We start from the raw sequence: 22,881 nt of genomic DNA, 5'->3' as shown, positions 1-22,881 counted from the left end.
GTCTTCCTCAAGAAGAACAATTACACAACTAATTACATAATTGACGACCAGAACAAAGTCTATGCATTCAGTACAGATACCATATTTTAAAATATTTTACATGTACACGTCTTAAGCTATGGATGAAGAATACACAAATGGGATGAGCCAATTGTGTTTTTCTTCCAATCCAATAGATTGAAAAAAATTTAAAGGCTGATAATATCAATCACCAGAAAAAAATACTAGGAAATGAAAACTCCATACTAATATTTTAAAAGCTAGTGAAAATTTAAGGCTAATTCTTAAGAAGAATAAAATGTACTCCAACTGCATAAAGCCAAGCTGTATGTCTGTTTCTTCCAGCATATTATTGCTTAGAAATAGTGTTTATAAACCTATGGTTAAATTCTACCCTGTCCTGCTTAGGTATAAACCTTCTTTTTTCTAATCAGTAACTTCTTGAATTCAATCTGATGTGATTTTTTTCCCTATTACATTTTAACTGTTTACATTTCAAACAGGACTTTGTGGCCTTTCAGTTTGTAAGTGACTCTCTTTCAAATGTTGTTTTAAGCTTAAATGGCGACATAAAGATATGGAGAACAGCAAAACCCTAAGACCATCTCTAAAACAAGCAGCAGATCCCCTGGATTGGTCTTGCATTTCTCATCTATTGATCTAAAACATCTCTAGACATTGATGATTTGTTTCATGGTTGTTGGAGGAAAATAAATGTTGTCTATATTGGCTGTTAAATATTCCAATCAATTTACATCATAATCAGTTGTTATTACCTAGTGTCCACAGCAACTGGTTCTGGCAGACACGTTTTTATAGTAAGCCAACAAAGCTAGCAAACAGGTTAGAATTGATTTACGCATGTCACCCATGAAATTATTAAGTAAAATGCTTTTAGTATAACTGATTAAAACAGGCAAAATTACACATCTAGTCATTAACATGGATGAACTATATGTCAGATAAAATATAAGAACTTCTGAAATCTGAAATAGATACATATTGGAAGCCATGGATAAAATATGATCTCAAGGTAATATTAAAAAATAGTCATTAAAACAGAATGGATTCATTAATACTAAATCAATTCAGAACCTATCTAACTCAAAGCTTCCTGTTTTTCAATCACTGTTCTATGATATGAAAGCACACACTGTGGGGGCTGTTCTCAAGCTCACAAAATTGACAAGAGTTTATGACTTACTGACTTACACAAAGCTGCAAATAATAGAGCTATTTATCTCAAGGCACTGAAGATTAGTTCCGATACATCAGAGTAAATTAATCAGGGCAAATGGTCATGAGAGTGAACTGAGCAGATTTCTAAATCTTAAAATACAAATTCTTTAAGTGATTTTTAAGTGATGTTTTTCAACCTTCTCTTGGTGACACACAGCAGGAGTTCACCTATTTTCTCCATATTCCTTCTCTTGGGTGCCTCTTTCATTGCCTAGCATGAAGGCCCACCCCCTTGGATCACCTCAAATCTGTCTCTATTTTGGACCTCTCCTGTATACCAGTCACGATTTGTTCAACTAGTATTACAAATGACGGAACCTTAGCTCGTGTAAACCAAACTCAACTTTGTATATCAAAACTCGTTCCTTCTAATTGCTCTTCTCCATTACTGGCTTCAAACCCCAGGTAAAAAGTGAAGTTCGAAATGTCAGCGTAGTCCTGGTCTCTTTTGACTTTCTCACCGTGGTTGCTAGCACCGAGCCGTTTCCACCCGCTCTGCTGTTTGGGCATCATTCTCGTTCTTCTCCTCCTAGGGTTGCTGTCTCCAGTCACGTTTTCACTGCTTCTCTTCCAAGCATTAGAACAGATCCAGAACTGGGCTCTGTATTTCCAGTTTCACACTTTCTAAGCTACCTTCCACATTTTGCTAGAGAGACTTTTGCAAACTACAATTGCACCATATCATTTCCTTTCATACATCTTCACAAATCACAGCAGTGGTGTGCTATATATAGATCCAAATCCCATAAGCTAGCACTTAGAACTTTCCCCCTTTATCAAACACTACAGTTGATGCACCGCGCGCCTCACAGCCAAGCCACTCTGAATAAACTGTGTTCTTTTTAACCAAGACCTTTACAGATGTAGTTCCCTTATCTAGAAACCTCCTCCACATCTTTCCAAGGATTCCAACATCACCTTTTCTGAGAAGACATTCCTGATGTTCCCACTTAGTATCAAGTTACTTTCTCTGTACATCCATCATACATTCCTACCCTCCCTCCCCCACATCCAGTGTCTCACATAGCCCAAGATGGCCTTGAACTCACTATGTAGTAGAAGAGGGCCTTGGATTCCTTATCACCCTGCCTCTTCCAAGTGCTTAGATTATAGGCATGTACCACCACCACCTGTCTTTGTTTTCTCATTTATTATTAATGCTCATGTTCACATTTTTTTTTACTAGTCACCTGAAATAATGGATGCACTCCTGATAAGTCTAAACAGGGCTTTGTTCTCCTTTTCCACTTCAAGCTTAATCTTTATCTGTGGTGTAGGGACAGTCTTCCTCCAAGTCATTAGTAACTAACTTGTCATATGAGTGGTTTGAGAACTCTCACTTAGACCCAAAGCAGCAGTGTGCTTTCCTTAGAAGGATAATGGCCTGGAGCTTTTCCATAGTCAACCAGAAACATCTGTCATAATGTCCTCTAGTGAACTCTGTCTTAAAATTGTACTACTTTGAAACTCAATGATATTATGAAAGTTCCAATTTTCCCTTGGATGTAAAAGTGAACATGGGAGATTAGAATCAAATCAATTGTTAACGTTTTTATACACTGGTGGGTTTTTTATCCATTATTACATTGAACATACCTAGTATATGAAAGAGAGCGAGAGAGAGAGCGAGAGGGAGAGAGAGAGAGAGAGCGAGAGAGCGAGAGAGAGAGCGAGAGAGAGGGAGCTCATTTTAAGGGGAAGGTTATCTAGACTGAGAGAAGCAGTTGCTCCAGATATCTTAACTACCAGAGCTGATTTTCCCATCACCAGATGACATTCTAATCGGACAGTTTGCATCTAGTGAGTGTATTCTAATAGGTGGAGGTCAGAGACATTACAATACACAGGATGGCTCTTTCCAAGAGAGATCGTCTTACGCACATGGAAACAGTGTGGGGCTCTATTAACAAGCTCTACAGGAAAACTGACCCAGGTTGCAGGGAGACACAGGAAAGAAACTTTGCCAGGGTTGAGGCTCAGAATGTGCATCATTGAACGTTTTGGATGATTTAAGACCAGAAATCTGAAGAAGGAAAAAGACCTGGCTTGGTGGGTCAGTGAAAGAACTGTGGTAATATTCCAAAGAGAGGAACAATCTCAGAGCTTGTTAAATACAGCAGTGTGGGTAGAGAAAATAAAAGAAAGAAAGAGGAACAAAGTCAATGTGGTGTGCCACTACCACACAGCAATGAACAGTCATCAGAGTTGTGGGGGAAAAGGGACTAATGTGAAGTGATGAGACTCAGTTCAGGAGAGTGCTTTCTGGCTGCAGCCTACAGGAGACATTGAAGGGGACGCGGATGCATGCCGGGAGGAGCTGTAACAATGAAGGCAAGGGACAGTGAAATCCTGGACTAGGAAGGCAGCAGTGGAGTCAAGAAAGGGGAATCAGGCTGAGGGTATAAGACTGGTAGGACTCCCTGGTACACTGGTGGTGAGGAATGAGGGCAAAAGGTTGATGTGTCATGGATGATGCTGTGCTTCCAACTGACTCTCTGACGCATGGCAGGCCATTACTTAGACTTCAAAGAGTGCAAGCAGATGAATTTGGGCAGAGGAAGATCCAGAAGTTGCTTTCAAACTTACTGATGCATCAATACATAAGCAGAGTTACCCACTGAGCAATAAAGACTGTGGATGTGGAGAACAGAGGAAATGCTTGGATTTTCCCAGACAGAGAAAATAGAACAGAGGGTACTGGGTTCCAATGAACTCTTGCTGCCTCTAGACTTAAATGCCAGCCTCATCCACTATCTGTTTTGTTGTATCTTTTGTGGTCGCGTCTTCTTGCTTATTTTCCTTATTTATCTTACTGGTGAGCCACTACTGCTTGCCTTCTGCATTACTGGCTCATTTTTGTGTGTGTGCCTAACTGTTCATTTGCTTTCAGGAAAGCACTCCTCCATTTGCTTATTTGTATCCATGAAAAAAACAACCCCAGAACTCCTTTCTCCTTGAAGCAGCTTTCCCTGACCTTCCCAATCGCTTCCTGCTGCTAACAACCAGAACTGTTATATCTGAGACTTTCTTCCATGTAAATTTTCTTCAGCTATTTCATGGGCTGGGGTAACTAGTTCAGTGATTTAATAAATTCACGGAGTGAATCTCTCCACTCAAGCCCCATAGCTCCCACAGCCCATAGTCCTTGGAGAACACAACACCCTTTGGTATTATTTCTCTCTGTCTAAGAAAGCAATTGATGGTGGTAACTAAAAGCTGTGGTGCATCTATGACCTACAGGCACAACACTGGCAGGCTTTATCCAATCAAACATACTGATTTTCAGTTTTACCTCTAGACATAGAAAAGGAAAACTTCAAACTATAAGTTAATGTTCCCCAATCTTAGAAGTATATCACAAACACCTAAGAGAATCAAAAATTCTACACATGGAGAGAGACCTTATTTGAGAAACTCATTCCTGAGGTTTGAGAATAGGTCTGCTCATCCTGAAATCAGAAGGTTCCTTCCAAACCTAAGAACACAGGAACTCATAGTCTCCTGTGAATGGTGAGGACCAAATAAGTGTCTAAACAGGCCAATTGGGACCTAGATGCCAGGAAGATGGGTGCTGTACAATGAATTCTGAAGCAGAAAATGGCACAGTAGGATTCAGGCAGCCTTGATGCTGCTGAGACACTAACTGTCACCTGAATCTGGTTTGGGAGTGCTGGGAGCCAGAGCAGGGCATCCTAGCTTTAGCAAAGCATTTGTGTACAGTGAGTTAAGAAAGTAGAGGTGAGTGAGAAAACTGTATGCCTAGAAATAGTCTGTAAGCTCAGAGACACAGGTAAATAGGCAATGTCTGCAGGTGATGGAAGCTTCCACAATGATTACACTAAAGTTCTATTGCCACAGGTCAGCAAAGGTTATGTGCTTTCTTTCTAAATGTATTCAAAGCTTTTCTGCTCTTACTATGTATCTTGCTTCCTTATCTTTATTTTTTATTAAAGGAAAAAAAGAGGCCAAACATTTTATAAACGAGACCTTGAGCCTATTTTAAATGTGGGTCTGGGAACTAAAGCTTGACTGCACTACTGAAATGTCAGAAGCAATCCCATCTGTAGTGTGTACTCTGAAGTGGAACATTCATATCACCTTTAACAACCCTCAGAATGACATAAAACAGTATTGTTCTTCAATCTAAGAATAGTTGTTAGAGAAAGGATAAAATAAACTGGGAAGTCCTATCTCTGCAAATAAGAATTATGACCTTGCTGATTAGCATTATAAACGTAATATAAATTTCAGAGACTTGTGCAAATCACAATTCTTTTAAAAAGGCAATGAGAATTTTCTTCTCCTGAGCTCAATCTTTCTTTAATAAGCCAGAATTGCCATGGCAAATGTCTCAGGCACCACTGGTTGCATGCCATTATGGATCACTGAGGGGAGATGAGATGCTATGCTCCACTTCTGTAAAATTAGTTCCCTGTCAGCTAAGCAAGGGGTGGCTGGAGAGGCCTTCTTTTCTCTTTTCCTGGCTATTGCGATGGAACCTAGCTCAAAGCTGGGTTGACACAGCCTTCATATAAACAAGCAAACCCCCTATTTCAGGGCTGCATAGAGGGTTCATTCTGAAGATGTTGACACAGGCTCAGGAGCTCAGCCAGTGCTCCATCATCTCTTTCTCTCACAAGAGACAGCCTGGAGGCAAAGTTTAGATCCCCCAGAGAAATCTATCACTTCTTAATGCTGGTTCCCAGAAAACTGTACACCAGAGGTCCCATTTGCCCTCAGGGAACCAGATCGTGAATTGCTGGAACACAGAGAAGAGTTTGACTGACCTATGGATGCAGAAGAAAAGATAAGATGTAGAGAGAGGGGCCTGGTTTCATCAGCTCAACTCTGAAAATCCTCAGCTGACAGGAAAAGCACAGAACTGGCTGCCGCTGCCCTGCTGCAACCACAGGGCCTGTGGTCTTAACTGGATGGAGTGAGCCCGCTAAGGGAATAAAAACACTTTAGGCCCCAACATACATGTGGGAAGAAATTGATGTAAAGGAGCTCTGGGACTCCTGAAGGGATGGCTGCTGATCTGTGGTTTAAGAAACAGATGGAGGAGGAGTCAGAAAGCAGCACTAAAGATCAGAAACACAGTGAGCATCCCAGGGAAAAGCTGGGAACCAGAGGCTGAGAGCTGAGGATACTAAGCAGACTGACTGCCCAGGAGCTTTGTTCTGGGAGGAAGGAGACTTATCATGTAAAGGGCAGACATGAGGATTTTAGGCTTTCCAAGCCATGCTGCTTGTATTGCAACTCCTCAGTTCTGGAGCCAGTCAGGGACAACATGCAGAGAATCAAGGCTGTGTTCCAATCACATTTTATGAATGCTGAGATTTAAATTTCACACCATGATATAGTTATTTGGGTATTCTACATAATGGGCAGTAGGTCATAAGTTACTGTTTTCTGCTACACTAGACATTCAGACATACGGACTAACCCCCAGGCTTCATCTTTAACTAAGTGGGCCAAAGTACGTATCTCAAGATCCTATGACAGGCTCAAGATGCCATGCAACTTTACCATGCCCACTGATAGTACCGAAAATCTGCTGCCTCCGTTGTATTTGGAGGACACTGTCATTTAATGATCAGTGAACTGAGGATTGTAAAGTCACTCTAGAGTATCTCTAAGCATCAGTTTCCCCATTTGTAACTGAAGATGCTAACTACTGTCATTTCTTTCTCCCCTGCGGAATTCTCTAAAGTTAATTAATGGTCACACAGATTAATGCTGTAAATGCCCCGAGAAGCTCGAAGGGATCCTGTTATAAATCTGCCTTAATGAAAAGGATAAATGGACACAAAGTAAAAAGCTATCTACAAATATTTACAAATTCCTTAGACAATACCCACTTAACACAAGTGCCTGGGAGTATTTCCTCTCTTTTCATCTTTCTGTCTTATGCTCAGCAGAACCATTTTCAAAGACAGTCTCATTTTGTTAGCTTTGGCTGGTCTGGAATTTGCTAATGTAGACCAAGCTGGCTTTGAACTCAGAGCTTCCTGCCTCTGCCTTTGCCTGGGAGTGCTGGGATTAAAGGCCCCCAGCATGACAGCCAGCCATTCTCAGGAGAGTCCCTGAAAGTATATGTGGGCTTGCCCTTTCCTTCTCTACCAGTACCTATAACAAATTTAAATAATCTCAAGGCTCTCCATTCTAGTGAAGTAAATGACCACATGCTGGATCCCCCAGCCAGAATTTCTTCAACTTCATGTCTCAACCACAACTTTTTCATTTCTGATGCATCAGCCCCACAGATAAAATGCAGCCCTTCCCCTATCTCTGATGGACACCCTACATTCAGAACAGTTCTCTTCTGCTGCATTCTTCCCTATTCTGTGTTGTAGTCCATTATTGCCCTGTATTTTTCACATGCTTATCCCACCTTTTAAAAATTTATCAATATGTTGCTATCTTTAGAATTAAATGAAAGTCTCCCAACCCTCAGGCTCTCTCCCCTTCAGCCAAGTGGTCACATGTCTGCTTACCTCAGCAGATGGCAGGCTTCTTGAAAGAATGTTTTCTGTCTCCACCTTTGCCTTCCTGCCTTCAACTCACCTCTTACACAATGGCACTCAGGCTTCTGTTTCTATAACTGCTTGGCAATTGCCTGGAAACTTTATCAATAACTCCTCAAATAATCATCACATCTATGATGATCAATGGTCAATAATTATCAAATGTAGTAAATGCATTTCTTTTTTTAAATTTCTAATTCATTTTACATACCAACCATAGATTCTCCTCTCATTCCTCCTCCTTCCCCCCACCTCTTATCCCCTCTTCCAACAGGGTAAGTTCTCACATGGGGGGGGGTCACAAATAAGCCTGTTACATTCAATTGAGGCAGGACCAAGCCCCTCCCAGCTTTACTAGGGGTAAGCAAGGTGTCCGACTATAGGTAATGGGATCCAGAAAGCCAGCTCATGTGCCAGAGAGATCCTGATCACACTGTCAGGGACCCCTCAAATAGACCCAGCTACACAACTGTCTCCCATATGCAGAGGGTATAGTCCAGTCCCATGCAGGTTCCATGGCTGTCGGTCTAAAGTTCAAGAGTTTCTATGAGCTTAGTTCAGTTGTCTCTGTAGATTTCTCCATCATGATCTTGACACCCCCCCCCCTTTGCTCATGTAATCCCTCTTCCCTTTCTTCAACTGGACTTTCAGATCTTGGCTGGGTGCATGGTTGTGGCTCTGCATCTGCTTCCATCAGTTACTGGATGGAAGGCTCTATGATGACAATTAGGGTATTCACCAATCTGATTACCAGGGTAGGTCAAAGGATAATCAGACTACAACCCATAGCTCCAGAGAAGCTAGGAAATAAGGAGGACCCTAAGAGAGATGTATGGATCACCTTGGTATGGGGAAACAGAGGAAATCTCCATTAGTAAACTGGGGATGTGTGTGGTTGGGGGGGGAGGAACAGAGGGTAGAGGATGGGGGATGAGAACATGATGAACTGGGAAGGCTGAGCTGCGGGAGGGATGGAGTGGGAGAACAATGAAACAGATATCTTGATACAGGGAGACATTATGGGGTAAGGGAGAAACCTGGTGTTAGGAAAATTCCCAGGAATCCACAAGGACAACTCCAGATTAGACCACTAGCAACAGTGGTGAGGATGCCTGAACTAGTAGATGCATTTCTCTCTGGAATTTATGGCAAAGATGAAAAGCTGTGATTTATTATTTTAGGCTTAAATAGATGATAGTGTTTTTACTGATAAAATTCAATCACTCTCGAAAATTCCAATAGGATTTTTATATTGAATTCAGTCAGCTTCCATAAATGGTATAAGAAACGCTGAAAATATCCAACTTGGTTTTAAGATTAAGACCCTGTGATACTATGGGAATTAGAACACTGTGGAGAGGGGACAGCTACCAGCTACCTTGTGCTTTTTGATTCCCTGCCCTCTCCACTGCTGTTCACTGCCCCAGCCCGGCCCTGTTTCAATCTTAATCTCTCTTCATGCCTCGTCTCCATCAAATCCCCCTATTCCACTTGACTTCCAGCTCTGTCTTCCACCACCCCTTCCTTCTCTTTTCTCCTCTCTACTCCAAAGGCTGTTGCAGATGTCTTAATCTAGATACACGTCCTGAATTCTCAGGTATTCACGTTTTGAAGTATTGCTGTCTACTCGGTGCATTGTATCCTTTGTGGAAATAGAGGTTTTAGACACGCACGTGCTTCCTCAACCATTATTTTACCATTCACTGATGAGGTCTCCAGTGAGCTCTGCACTGCCACATCCTTGCCAGTGAGCTCTGCACTTGCCACATCGCAGTCTGTGCCTCGCCGAGTCCCCACGGCTTGCTGTCCCTCTCTCTTTCAACCAGCGCTGGCTCCTGGATTCTGGAACATGGCAGCAGTCTGGGCTTCCTTTCCTCTCTTTGGCTGCTCCTCACTCTTCTACTTCACCCCAAACAGTGAGGACTCCAGCCCTGTGCACCCCTTCTGTCCTCTCCACACCCCATCCATAGTCTCACCCCATCTTTTTACAGTCCAGTTTCCCCTGCCTTTGTGCTCACGACTCCTGAGTTATGGCTCTGTCTCCAGATCCCCTACTTAACCTACCTGACAGTTCCACTTTGATTTCTTAGAAGTAGGTTAGGTCAGATCTGAAATTCAAATTTAAGTGGGAATACTGTATTTTGTTTGCAGAGCTTGTCAAATCTAGATCAACTGAGCATGTCTAAAATAGAACTTCTGAGTTTTTTTTTTCTCTGTGAGCCTTTGGTTTCCTAATTTTAATGGTCAGTACTTTGTCCAATTCCACAAACTATAAAGCCAAGGGAATCACACTTGACTTTTCTATTTCCTTTCATCTCATATCAAAATCTTCAGCAACTTCTGAGAATCCTTTCTCCAAATGAATCTCAAATATACCCAATCTCCCCCATCCACAGTGCCACTGTGGTCTCTTGTTTATAGTATTCGGTGAACTTAACACTTTCCCCATTTTACACTAGTCCCCCACTAATCTACCACATAGACACTAGTTTAATAACAATAATAAAGGACCATGAATAAATAGGATCTCAGTAAATGGAATCATCTGCCCTCCTGCCCCAAACACTTCATTGCCTTTGAACTGGACCTCAGGTAAATAGGTTGTTCACAATGACACTGCACTCCCAACTACCTCCCTACACTCACCTTCTTCTCTCTCCCTCCGGGCTTCTGTCCTCTGCCCTGCAGCTCACAGGACACTCCGGGCTTCTCTGTGCTTCATCACCGTCACATGTGTGGCTTTCTTTTCATGGACCACTCATCTCACATCATATCCACCTATTTTCCCTCTTTTTTCCTCTGTGTGTTCACTGCTGCCCATCCTGGAACTTCAATGCTTTCTCAGGAACCAGTGAGTGAGCACGTGACTTGTAAGACTATTTCTGCACTGCTGTGTCCTGATGTGTAGTGACTCCAGCCAGCTCAAAAAGTTATCTCAACTACCTTTGTGATAAAGTGCGAGATACCGCACCAACTTTTTCTGGGTTCATGCTGAAATCTTTTTTTTTTTCTTCTTAATTTTTATTTTCCGGAGCTGAGGGTCAAACCCAAAGCCTTGTGCTTGCTAGGCAAAGCCCTCTACCACTGAGCTAAATTCCCAATGTGGGAGGTGGTGGCGCACACCTTTAATCCCAGCACTCGGGAGGCAGAGGCAGTGGATCCCTGTGAGTTCGAGGCCAGCCTGGGCTACAGAGTGAGTTACAGGAAAAGGCGAAAAGCTACACAGAGAAACCCTGTCTCGAAAAAAAAAATGCTTTGAAATCTTTTAATTTCTTAATATGTACTTGTTTTTAAGTATCTTCCAGGTGGATGGTCTCACTGACCTCCTTTTGGTCTAATCACAGAAATCCATTTACCCACCCAGAGTAGACTTAACCAATTATATTTTTATGCTATAACACATCCTGAACATACCCTATTAACATTTTCTGAGCACTTTCTTTTAGCCATTAATTATAAGTTTTAAGGACATCTGCTATATTTTTATCTTCCATGCAGCTACAGAAAGTTAAAATATTGTTATCTCTATGTTATAGAGGAAGAAATTGAGATTTAAAGAAAAAGAGTGTGGCAAATTAAAGATTTATTGTGCGACAAGCTGGAAAGATGGCTCTGCAGTGAAGATCACTTACTGCTCCCTCAGAAACCCAAGTTCAGTTCCCAGAGTCCACACTGAGCAGTTCACAACTGCCTATAACTCCAGTTTTAATGGATCTGATGCCCTCTTCTGGCTTCCTCAGGCAACTTCACTTATATGCATATATTCTCACTCAGATACACATGCATATACATAATTAAAAGTAAAAAAACTTTAAAAAATGAGTTATTATTTGAAAGGCCAGGAAAAAGCAACTAGTCTATGAACTTAATCACTTTCTCTAATGCCTTTCCAAGACTTCAACAAACTTTACAGAATATTCACACACACACACACACACACACACACACACACACACACACACACCATATTAAGTGTGTGCATATTTATTTATTTCCTTATATTCATTTCTCTATTTGATTGTGACTATCTTATGAGCAAACCAGTATCCAAATCATTTTTGTAAACTTATCTAGATATTCATGGATACATAACTAATTTTAATTTCTGAATATCCACATGTATTGCTTTATAATTCTACAGTCTTTTATTTACAAAATGTTTGATAAGCCTCAGAAAAGAAGAAGCCCCTAGGAATTTGTAAATAACACAAGTGATTTATCTCTCACAATATATTTCAACTAATAAGCAGTTTGGTATATTAGTGCATTAAATTTTAAAAAGCTATTTTTAGCATACTTAATAAGCAACTGGCTTTATAAATAAACATTAGTTAGTACAAATGCCTCAAGAGAACCTGACAATGGAGCTTTGGTAATCACTAAGAATTTTATATATCTCTTAAGGCATATACAAATATGTTATAATCACTTTACTTGCTTTTCATAATTCATAATTAGTATTGCAGCCACCAGATGGAGTATGAGGTTATTTAAATAATATTTTTAAAGATCCTTTTGGATAAGCTACTTTGCTCTACTCTTCTCATAATGTTTACCTCACCACCACCTTGACACACACATACACAAATGCACAAGCTATTTTCCCTTTTTTCTCTTTGATTAAAACATAGAGCATGCAACATGAATGAGCTGAGCCAAGGAACATGGCTCTTACCAAGGAAAGACTTGATCTGCTTAGCTCATTAGTATGTACATAGTAGGAACTGGACATAAACTTACGCATGATAGGTAAGCTTTTCTGGGACAGATGGAAGTCATGTATTCAGACTGTTAAATGGGGCCAGGGCTGGTTATGTTTATTTAATTATTTTAATTTAATCAAGTCTCTTTGTTAACATATGAGTGAGAGCATACATGTCGAGACAGAGTGGGCTGTAATTCAAGTGGGTGAGAACAAATCCCAGCTTCTGCAAGCTTGGACCAGCTTCTTAGCTGCTCATGCTTAGCTTTATTTAAACAAATTGAGGACAATACCTCACTTAAACTGGTTGTAAGAATTCCAAGTCACTCGCTATCAAATTATTTCATTTTTATCACATCCTGATTTGGTTTTCTGCATTACACTTCTTGCCAGCCCCACATAAACTCCTTAAGTGTAAAGCTCTCATTTGCCCTGTGCGTTACTGTATTCTGAGTACAGGGAATCTAAGCCCTCAGTAGATGGTCAGAGGATAAATATGAGTGGAAATAAGGAAAGGGAAGGCAGCAGTGAGGGATTGTGACAGAAAAGAGGGAAAGGGATAAAGCTAAACATCAGGCTGTGCTGAAGCATGGTGTCTAGGAAGTGGAAGAGGCTGACAGTGACCGCCAGTGTGAGAAGGTGGTAATTCAATGCTGCAGTAGAACCATGTCACCCACAGTTAGTCCTTTTGACAGGATTAGAGGGTATGGATCAAAAACATTGATGTGTGTGTGTGTGTGTGTGTGTGTGTGTGTGTGTGTGAATGTGAATTTGTGTGTGTGTGTGTGTGTGTGTGTGTGAATTTGTGCAAATATATGATTTTTAGGGGACATTTCTAGTAGTTTACTGAAAATACTATGAATTTTTTTCTTTCTTTTTTTTAGCTAAGGTTCGAACCCAGGGCCTTGCGCTTGCTAGACAAGTGCTCTACCACTGAGCTAAATCCCCAACCCAATACTATGAATTTTTAAGCCCTACCAAATTTTAGCTAAAAATCCTACAATTTATACAACTATCACCAATGAAGGAAATCCTATCTCCTAATACCATCACCAACTCAGAGAATTGTGTTCATAAAAATTTAATTTTCAGTGAATTTTGTAACTACTCATGAAAATAAGATTTTTTTGTATTTTATTTTTTACATATTCTTTACACTTTCTTGTGTTTTTCTTTTTTTTTTTTTTTTTTCTTGAGCCTAAAAGGTGTTTTGGTTTGATTTATTTGGGGGATGTTTTTAGATTGAAGTTACTAATCCTTTATTGTTTTGTATGTTTCAAAAGATTTTTCTAACTTCTCTTTTAATTATTTGTTCGTTGTGCATACTTAGAGACCCTGGTCAGTAGTAAACACAGCTTTAAGGAAAGGTTAGTTACAAATGCATCCATGGGAACCTCTGCATTTGGGCTGTGAGACTAAGGTCCCCCCGCCAGAGGGATACACACTGTAAGCAGGGATGGAAGCCATGATTTCTGAGTATAGTGGTGGATGGTGGTGACAGTTGTCCTATAATATGAAGATATTTCATGATACCAAATTGCTGAGAGTGGTTAGAATGATAAAGCTTCAATCATTTCACAGCAGCAGAAAGTGATACCTCTGTCTCTCCATATTTTACAAACATAGATGATGGAACATCAAAAATCAGTTAACATGTTACGTTAAACACTTCAGTTTCCAAACCAAAAAGTAGCATCATTATTCATTCCCATGTCAATTAATTTCTCAGTTAAGAAAGAACTTCTACAGAAAGGGGGAAATATCAACCACAGTCCACTCATTTTGTCAACTTTCCTATTTCTTTCTCTGTTGTACTAAAACCAGACTATGCTGAAATGCGCAGAGTAAGTCTAAGCCATGGTTCTCTCCAATGTATCTTCTTCCTCTGACATCTCCACTCAGAAGTAAATCCTACCCAACACTTGACATTGCTAAGCTGTAACCAACCACACTCTGTGTGGAATATCTAATAGGAATATATATTACTTGTCACAATGTTTGGTAAAAATGAAGAAGAAACAATTCAATAATATTTCAAATTAAGATATTTTTGTAATATTGCCATTGCTTTAGAGAAATTCACAGGTTTAAAAATCATGTTTTACTGGCTTATTGAATCTTTGGGCAAAGATATAGACACAGATGTGTGCATTGTTTCCCACATGTTTCTGGAAAGTAGGAGTTCATTAATTCTTTTGGATCCTATCCTGTAAGCCCAGGAACAGACTGGAATCTCAGTTACATCATTTAAAAGAATAAGGTGTTAGAATAGTTGTTGATTCCTGATTGTTAGAGAATTGCAGAGAGCTCTTCTTTTGAATTTGGTCTAGGGTAACCTTGTTCAAATGAATGTACTCAGAACCAGACTGAATTACCTGACCTGTCTAGTCTCTGAAGCCCTTAGGTCTTTTACTGTGAATACTTATTGCTTCAGTTGAGAGCAGAAATCTGGTCATTACAGTGATTTGGCCTGTGCCGGGTTTGATATAGCTAACATTTTCCTGTATTTTGACTTGTCAGTGTGGTTATTTCTGTTAATTCACAAAAGTGGTCCACTTTAAATAAAAGAGGCTCAAGTTCCAGTATGTTCCATGGCTAGTGACCCTAAAGGAAATATTGCAAATGCACACAACTGGCAATTGACATGTTATATCACGAATTTTGGTGTAAACTATGGAAGTCTAAGATTCTTGAGCTGACAACAGAGGTAAGGGAACAAACTGAGGTACCTCTGTAACCAGACATGCCCATCCCTCCCTCATTGTAGATCCTATAGGTAAAACAGTGTGTTTCTCTTAAGGTATGTGTCTCTCGGTAGACCCCTCACCATTCATTACTGTTAGGGTTTGAAAATGAAGTGTCACCCCATAGGCTTACATTTAAGTCACCCAGTGCTCAGACTGAAGGACTACTCTAAGGCCGTGAGTCCTTTAGTAGTAGAAGGTTATAGAAGAAAGTCATTGGGGCAGGCATGTGAAGGTCATGCTGACATTAGTTCTGGTATAACTCTCTGCTTTCAGGTCTGCCACCATGTGAACATATACCACCACCATGGTCTTTTTCCCATTATGATAGACTACATCATCTGAAACTATGAACCCAAGTCTTAAATGTTCTCCCTTAAAATGTTCTCTCAGGTGTTTTATCACAGTGAGAACACGTTTAACACAAACCAAGAATTGAAAAGCAATGCATTAGATCACTGTGGAGCACTCTTAGAGTCTGTTCGTCTGAGCTGTGCTCAAGACCTCACACCTCAACATAATCAAGGCAAAGGAGCAGAAAAGGGTAGAAGAGATTATGGAAGGATGTAGCCAATCTTCATATTTTACAACCTCTTTGTGTGAGGATCCACAGAACACACTTCATTCAAGGCTCAGCAACAGGACATTTGAGTTTCTTTTAGCTGGTTTGTATTTTGGGGCAGGCTGTATCATTTTCATTCTGTAGTGCTGCTTCTGGAAAATTCCCTGTTGTCTCTGACTTTACAGCAGCCGCTTGAAGCCATAACCCTGACCTCAAAGAATCAATTCCTATCTTAACCTCACCATTTACTTTCACTAATATTTTTATTCTAATTTTAATGAGGCTATATTCTATTCATCTCCTGAAAGTGCTTATGCCATTGGCTGGAACAAAATAAAGTACAAAGATATAGATTTCCCAACCCAGCAGTACTAACTTGAGCAACTAACAAACTCTCCAAGTCTGGGTATTCTTGTATATGACATGATTCCAGTTCTGAAAAAATGTTTCTCCTTCCAAATGAAAACCAGGAAAATAACAAATACATTTATTCATATATTATGAACTTTTCACCTGTTTCTCAACAGCATGAATCTGGTTTCTAAATATCCTCAATGGCCTAACAATTGACAGCCAGGAGAGAGCTCCATAGCTCTCATTTTGAAGGAAAATTAAACCTTCCTAGAAAAGACACTGCTAAAAATAGGGTAAGTAACTCTTAGTTTAGTTTAATAGTACATTTGCTATCTCTTTTCAGACAAAGGCCATGTAGAAGTAGATGAATAGTAATGCTTTGGAGTCAACTAGCATGTGAATGAGCATGCAGCTCAAGTGTGCACTTCAAAGCCAGGACTGCACCTTCCAACTCTTTTCAACTATTTAAATGTCATATGTGGACCCACAGATAACAAAAGACCAGTGCCTAGTTAAAGCTAATTCTACTCGAATTGATGAACCTCTCATCACTGGTTCTGGAGATGGGTGATATATAAATGCCTTTAAAATTATGGAATCCTGTATCACACTGTACACCCTGTATACCCTTATCTCATTAGTGGTTACTCCCCATTCTTCTCTTCTGGTAGTCCCTGGTAACCACTAATCTACTTCTGGGATCAATGAATTTGCTTATTCGGAGCATTTCCAATGAATAGAATCATACAACATATTGTATTTTACAGTTGTTTTCCTACTTAGCATCTTCAAGTTTATACCATGTATTGATACATAATCCTTTTCATTGACAAATGGTATTCTAGTATATGGAAATATCACATCTTAATTATTCGTTTGTATTAAATGGTGGGCATCTGGGATGCTTTCACCATTTAGCTCTTGTGGATGACACTTTCATGAACATTTATTTACATTTTTATGTAGATATGTATTAGGAATACAATACTTGAGTCATATTGTACAATATTTTAAATTTTGTAGGAATTACCAAGATGTTTCTCAATCTGATCACACTGTTTTGCATCTACAGTATAAATAAATGGGAGATTTTTCAATTTCTCTAATTCTAATCACTTTTTAATAGAATTTTAAAAATATTTTAGCTACATTAGTTGGTATTATAGACTTAATTTTCATTTTTCTAATAACTAATATTGTTGAGCATCTTCTCATGTGTTCATTGGATTATCATACATTTTTGAAGAAATGTCTATTCAGATATTTTTATGAAAATTATTTATATATTTTAGACACTGCTCTCTCTCTCTTGCTCTCTCTTGTAATATGTCTTATAAATGTTTTCTACTCTTCTATGGGTTGTCTTTTGACTTTCTCAATAGTGTATTTTCATGGTCTAAAGTTGCAATTTTCATAAAGTACAATTTATCATTTTGTTCTATTATTTGTGGGTTTTATACTTTATCTTTAAAAAAAAATGAGTAACCCAAAGCCTTGAAGATCTGCACCTATGAATCTATCTAAGAAAAGACTCTTAGTTATGGCTCTTCCATTTAGGTCTACCTTACACTTTGGATCAGTGTTTGGGGTTTGATGTATCAGCCCTACTTCAAATAGCAGGAAACTAGCTCAAGGGAGACTGAGATGGGATTTAAATCTAAATGATATGATTGACAATAGTCATGCTACATGTATATTATAACTGGATTTTTTCTCTTTTTGTCCTCTTAATTATTAGGAGTAGAAAATACAATGAGAAATATCTAGATAAAGTGTTAGTGTTGTCTCTTAGGGTTTCCTTACTATGTAAAGAAACATTGTCAAGACACACAAAAAAAGTTTAAGTAGAAATTCCAAAGTCCACATGCTAGACATATGGAGTCTCTATACTGGAAATGTATTATTACTCTTATACTTAACCCAGTTTGGCAAGAGAAATCACTAGAGGAAACATCAGCAAATGTTTCCTTTCTTTAATATGCCAGATCGGTGTTCCTTGGTCTGACTAACTTCAGCCCATTTTCATTATGTCTCATTCTAGGACAACTGATTTCAAAAGGTAATCATCTTCAAACTAAATATCTAAGAAATTTTTATCAGAATTATATGTAAAGACATGTATTCTCATTGCAGCCCTGTAAAAAAAAGTTTCTGGTCAGTTGCTGCCCATTTTCTCTGAAGGTCTGGGGAGATCTGAAAGGTTAATAACTGTGTGACATAACATTAATATAGATTAAGACATTGGTTGAGCCAGAAGTATCTATATGAAGCTTCTCAGTACCCAATGATGCATTCTACCCACATTTATCACTGACTTATTTAACACAGCAATCATTAATGATTAAAATTCATAAAGAACTATGGTATCTACTATCTCATGAATTTATTATATCAGAGAGATTTCAGAGCAGTTTATTAAATAGACTTTTCAATTCTGGCTCTGCTACTGACTTGCTTTTTAAAAAATGTTATCTGGCAATGTACTAATCTACTATTTTGTTATACATAAAATCAACATAGTTTTTCTTCAAGAGAAATATGAGTGCTAGTGAAATGGAAGCAAATTGCATGTTTGCATTTTCCTAATGACTCAAAGCTTGATTTTAACTGTGTTGCCTGCTATTAAAAGTAACTAATAACATCTATAGCATTAGCATAGTGGATACAGTTTATTAGAATCTTAATTGTGTCTTAAAAATATTAGCTAGTGGCTTTGTAGCAGATATTATCCAAAAAGGCTTTTTTTCTTTTTAAACCTAGTGGGGACACATATTTTCAAAAATTTCTGTAATCTACAACAATCTAAACAGTTTTGTCACAATGAAGAGGTCATTTGAATTCAAGAATAGTGGAAACTTACTGTCTTTTCTAGTACCACAAAGAACTCACTGTAAAGCAACAGAATCAAACATTCTAACACAACACTTGATTCACATGACTCATTTCTGACCACTGGAGAAAACTCTACCCTGGGTGTTTTAGCATTTCTATTTTTTCCTGGACAGTCATACAAGACCACATGCAAGGTCATGAACAGTTATTTTCCAGAGCATAATATGCTAAAAATAAATAGGTGAATTCTTTACACCTTTGCATATGACTAAAAGAAATAAAGCAAAACAAAAACAAACAGGGCCTTCTAGAGATGAAGAATAAACCCTACACTGGACGGAGGAGCAGAAGGTCCTCTGGTGACCAAAGAGATGACACTAAGGACAGTCCTTCCGGGCAGTGGAGCATTAGAGCTCCCAGGTAAACAGAAAGCACCTTCTCTATAAGGAAATACTAACACAAAATATCATTAACCCTGTGTAGTTAGAGTTTTCCTACCTGGCCCAGTCAGGACAAATCTCTCTTACCCGCCAGTCCCACAGTCGCTCAGACCCAACCAAGAAAGCACACAGAAACTTATATCGCTTACAAACTGTGTGGCCGTGGCAGGCTGCTTGTTATCTACCTTTTCTATCTTAAATTAACCCATTTCTGCTAGTCTATACTTTGCCACATGGCTTGTGGCTTACCAGTGTCTTTACATGTTGCTTTTCATGGCAGCGGCTGGCGGTGTCTCCTCCCAGCCTTCTACTTCCCAGAATTCTCTTCTCTCTTGTCCCGCCTATACTTTCTGCCTGGCCACTGGCCAAACAGCATTTTATTTGTACAGAGTGATATCCACAGCAACCCTGCTTTCCTTGGGAAGCTAATGGATATGGCTCTCACCCAATCACATGATAACAGAACAAAATGTCTGCTTGCTAGAACACTAACAGGGATTTGGAAATTCCATCTCCCTAGAAAGAGAAGCAATTATTCTTAGTATAAAGAAAGGCCAGGACCAGGATACCTGGGTTTACCTTTGCTTTGCGGAAGCGGTAGACCACCAGCATGCTGACGAAGTCCAGCAGCAAACATAGGGCTTGGAAGGAGATGATAGCCAGTCGCAGGTACTTATCCTCCTGGACGAAGCATGGGCGGTCATCAGCACAGAAGGGGCAGCCTTCTCTGCAGGGCAGGCAGACATGGGCTTCTTCTGATGCATCTTTTGTGCTTCCTGAAAAATGGTGATCTGGACCCCTTCCTGAAAGTTCCAAATAAAACCACACTGTCATTTGTACCTCCAAGGTAAGTGAGCCAGAAGAGAGATAGACCCTCTTCATTCCCTTTTCTCCTGATTAGAGACCTTTCATCGAATCCTCTGCCAAGAGCTAGAAGTACTTTGCTTTTGGATTCAAAATTCTTGATTCCTTTGATCTTAAACTTGTCATTCAGAGCAATTGAGAAAAATAACAAAAATGGAAACAAAATGCCTTGGGGTCAGGGAACAGTCTGCTAAGTCTTTGACATCACTAGCTTCCACTCAAGGCTGTTGTCACTTTGTAAAGCAGAGTCATACTCTAGACACCCTTGTTAAAGAAACAACAAGAAGAAGGGGTGGAAAGTGGATGTGTTTAATGTACCAAGTAAATGTACTCATCGTTTCTGGAACTTCTTGACCTAGATGAGGCAGAGTCTAAAATGAGACTATCATCACTCCTTAATTCAGCAGGGATTTTATCTACCAAGTTCATTCAGTCTAAATTACGTAAAATGGTACTGAAATAACAGTTGTTCAGTGTTCAATCCTCTAACGATGCTGCATTCTTTAGAATCAATCCATACAACCTATCATTTAGTCCCCACTTGACACACCATTAGACATCTCTGTGCTTCTTGGTTACTGTTCCTATTGATCATCTGATTAATTTTTAGAATTGTCTGCCTTTTTTTATCAAACTTAAGTCAGCACTGAAGCCCAGTACTCCAAGAGTACCAATTGTTGACTGTAGCAATAGACACTGAAAACAAGTATTCTTATTATGAACTCAATAGTATGGACAAAAGTGAATAACCAGTTTATTAGGTAACATGACATTGGTTAAATTAGGAATGAGGAAAAGGGTTTTTATTGTTGTTAGTTTTTAGTAACCAAATTCAATAGAAACATTTGAGGTATCTCATCTCTTGTAAAAGGTTGACAGTCTTTTCAAAATCTACTTGTCCATTTTCTGTCCTCAGTAAATGCAGCAAATATAAATAAATAAATAAATATTCTTTGATGATTCTGTTGCTATTTAATAGTGATCACTCTGGGAGCTTCGAGTTGGCTCAGTGGGTAAAGTGTCTGCCAAGAGAGCCTGGTGCCATGAGTTCAATTCCACAGCGGAAGAAGAGAACTGACTCCTAGAAGTTGTCCGTCCTCTGACCATCATGTGTTCCCCGTGGTACATTCATATGCATACACATATGCACAAAAATAATAATAAATAATAATAATAGCCACTAATCTGCCAACATAGTATAAAAACATATGGATTTAGCATCCAGTTTAAGTAGACCGGTTTCCTATTCTTAGGCAAAATCATTAGACACTTGGTTGGCCAATTCTGGTCTTAGTTACTTATTAATGAAATATGAATACCTTTAGGGATTAAGTTAAATGATTTATGTAAAACACAGTGACCAGTTTGTTTTTAATCTTCTCCATACATGAGAAGTGCTAAAACATGGGAATTAGAAAGAAGGTATACAGGCCAGGGTAGGAATGGTGAGTTCCATTTTAGATGACTAAATTTAAGGTTCAACTCATTGTCCAGGATACACAAAATCTAAGAACTAATGCAGTTCTGAAGTATAAGAGCCTATTAGTGTTTGTCCTACTTTCTTTCCTATAACTGTGATAAAATAATTTTAAAAAGTAACTTAGAGGAGAAAGGACTCATTTTAGCTCGCAGTTCCAGGTTACATTCCATTATTGTGGGGAAGTCAAGGTGGCAAGAACTTGAAGCAGCTAGTCACATCACCTCCACGGTGAGAAATGATTTTTACTGCTCAGCTAGTTTTCTCTATTCCTCTACAGTCAAGAGCCCAAAATCAGGGGATGGTCCCACCTACTTTCAGGCTTGGGCCTCACACATCAATCAAGGCAATCAAGATAATCTCATACAAACATGCCCATTGACCAACCTGATCTAGACAATCCCTCATTGGGACTCTCTTCTGAGTGATTCTAGACTGTGTCAAGTTGACAATTAAACTATTACAGTGTTATAGAAAAAGCTTCAGGAAGCTCTGGGAGTGGATTGAGACGTTTGAAGAGAGAGGAAAACCCTTGGCAAGTGAAGCATTTAGAGTGTCACAACAGAAAACTAGAATCTACTAAAAAAAAAAAAAAAGTCATTATTTGTTGAAGTATGATGACCTAGGAAAGACTATCAAAAATAAAGATTTTAAACTTGAGTAACCTTCAAGATGACACCTTTCAAACTAGTGTAGATTGAAAATAGGCTACCAAGGCTTACAGACTAAACACATAATAAGAGAGACTATTATTTCAGTAGAAGTCTGCTGTACAAAGCAAGTAAGAACAGCTAATGGTCAATAGAAAAATAAAAATGGTATGAAATGGACTTGGATTCTGTGTTGTATTCTCTTCGACATCATCAAATTTTTTTTAATAATTAGAGTCAGCAAAGGAGCCTCTAGAAGTTTAGGAAGTTTAGGTCTCCCTCCAGAAGACCAAAGCCTTACAGATGCTGGCCAAGGAAGCCAATCAGTGACTTGCTCAGCTCAACCATCATCAGAGAACCTTCCTCCTGTAGCAGGTGGAAACAAATACAGAGACACACAGCCAGACAATATGAAGGGAATGAGAGACCTTGGAATACTCATCTCTAAACTGGGACATCTCCAAGAAAAATGAGAAAGAATTTGAGAGTG

General features: G+C 39.2%; 1 protein-coding gene across 1 annotated transcript in view; it reads right to left on the bottom strand.

Moving 5' to 3' along the window:
• Positions 1-22,881, bottom strand: part of Gpr158 (G protein-coupled receptor 158) — a 356,067-nt gene that overhangs the window by 136,100 nt on the left and 197,086 nt on the right. Inside the window, exon 4 of the mRNA XM_036187671.1 lies at positions 19,980-20,203. Coding sequence (XP_036043564.1) covers positions 19,980-20,203 — 224 coding nt within the window. The remainder of the gene's footprint in view (positions 1-19,979; positions 20,204-22,881) is intronic.

Source organism: Onychomys torridus, chromosome 5 (genome assembly GCF_903995425.1).
Source record: "Onychomys torridus chromosome 5, mOncTor1.1, whole genome shotgun sequence".
In the NCBI taxonomy this organism is placed as follows: domain Eukaryota; kingdom Metazoa; phylum Chordata; class Mammalia; order Rodentia; family Cricetidae; genus Onychomys; species Onychomys torridus.
This window is presented reverse-complemented; position numbering and strand designations above follow the sequence as displayed.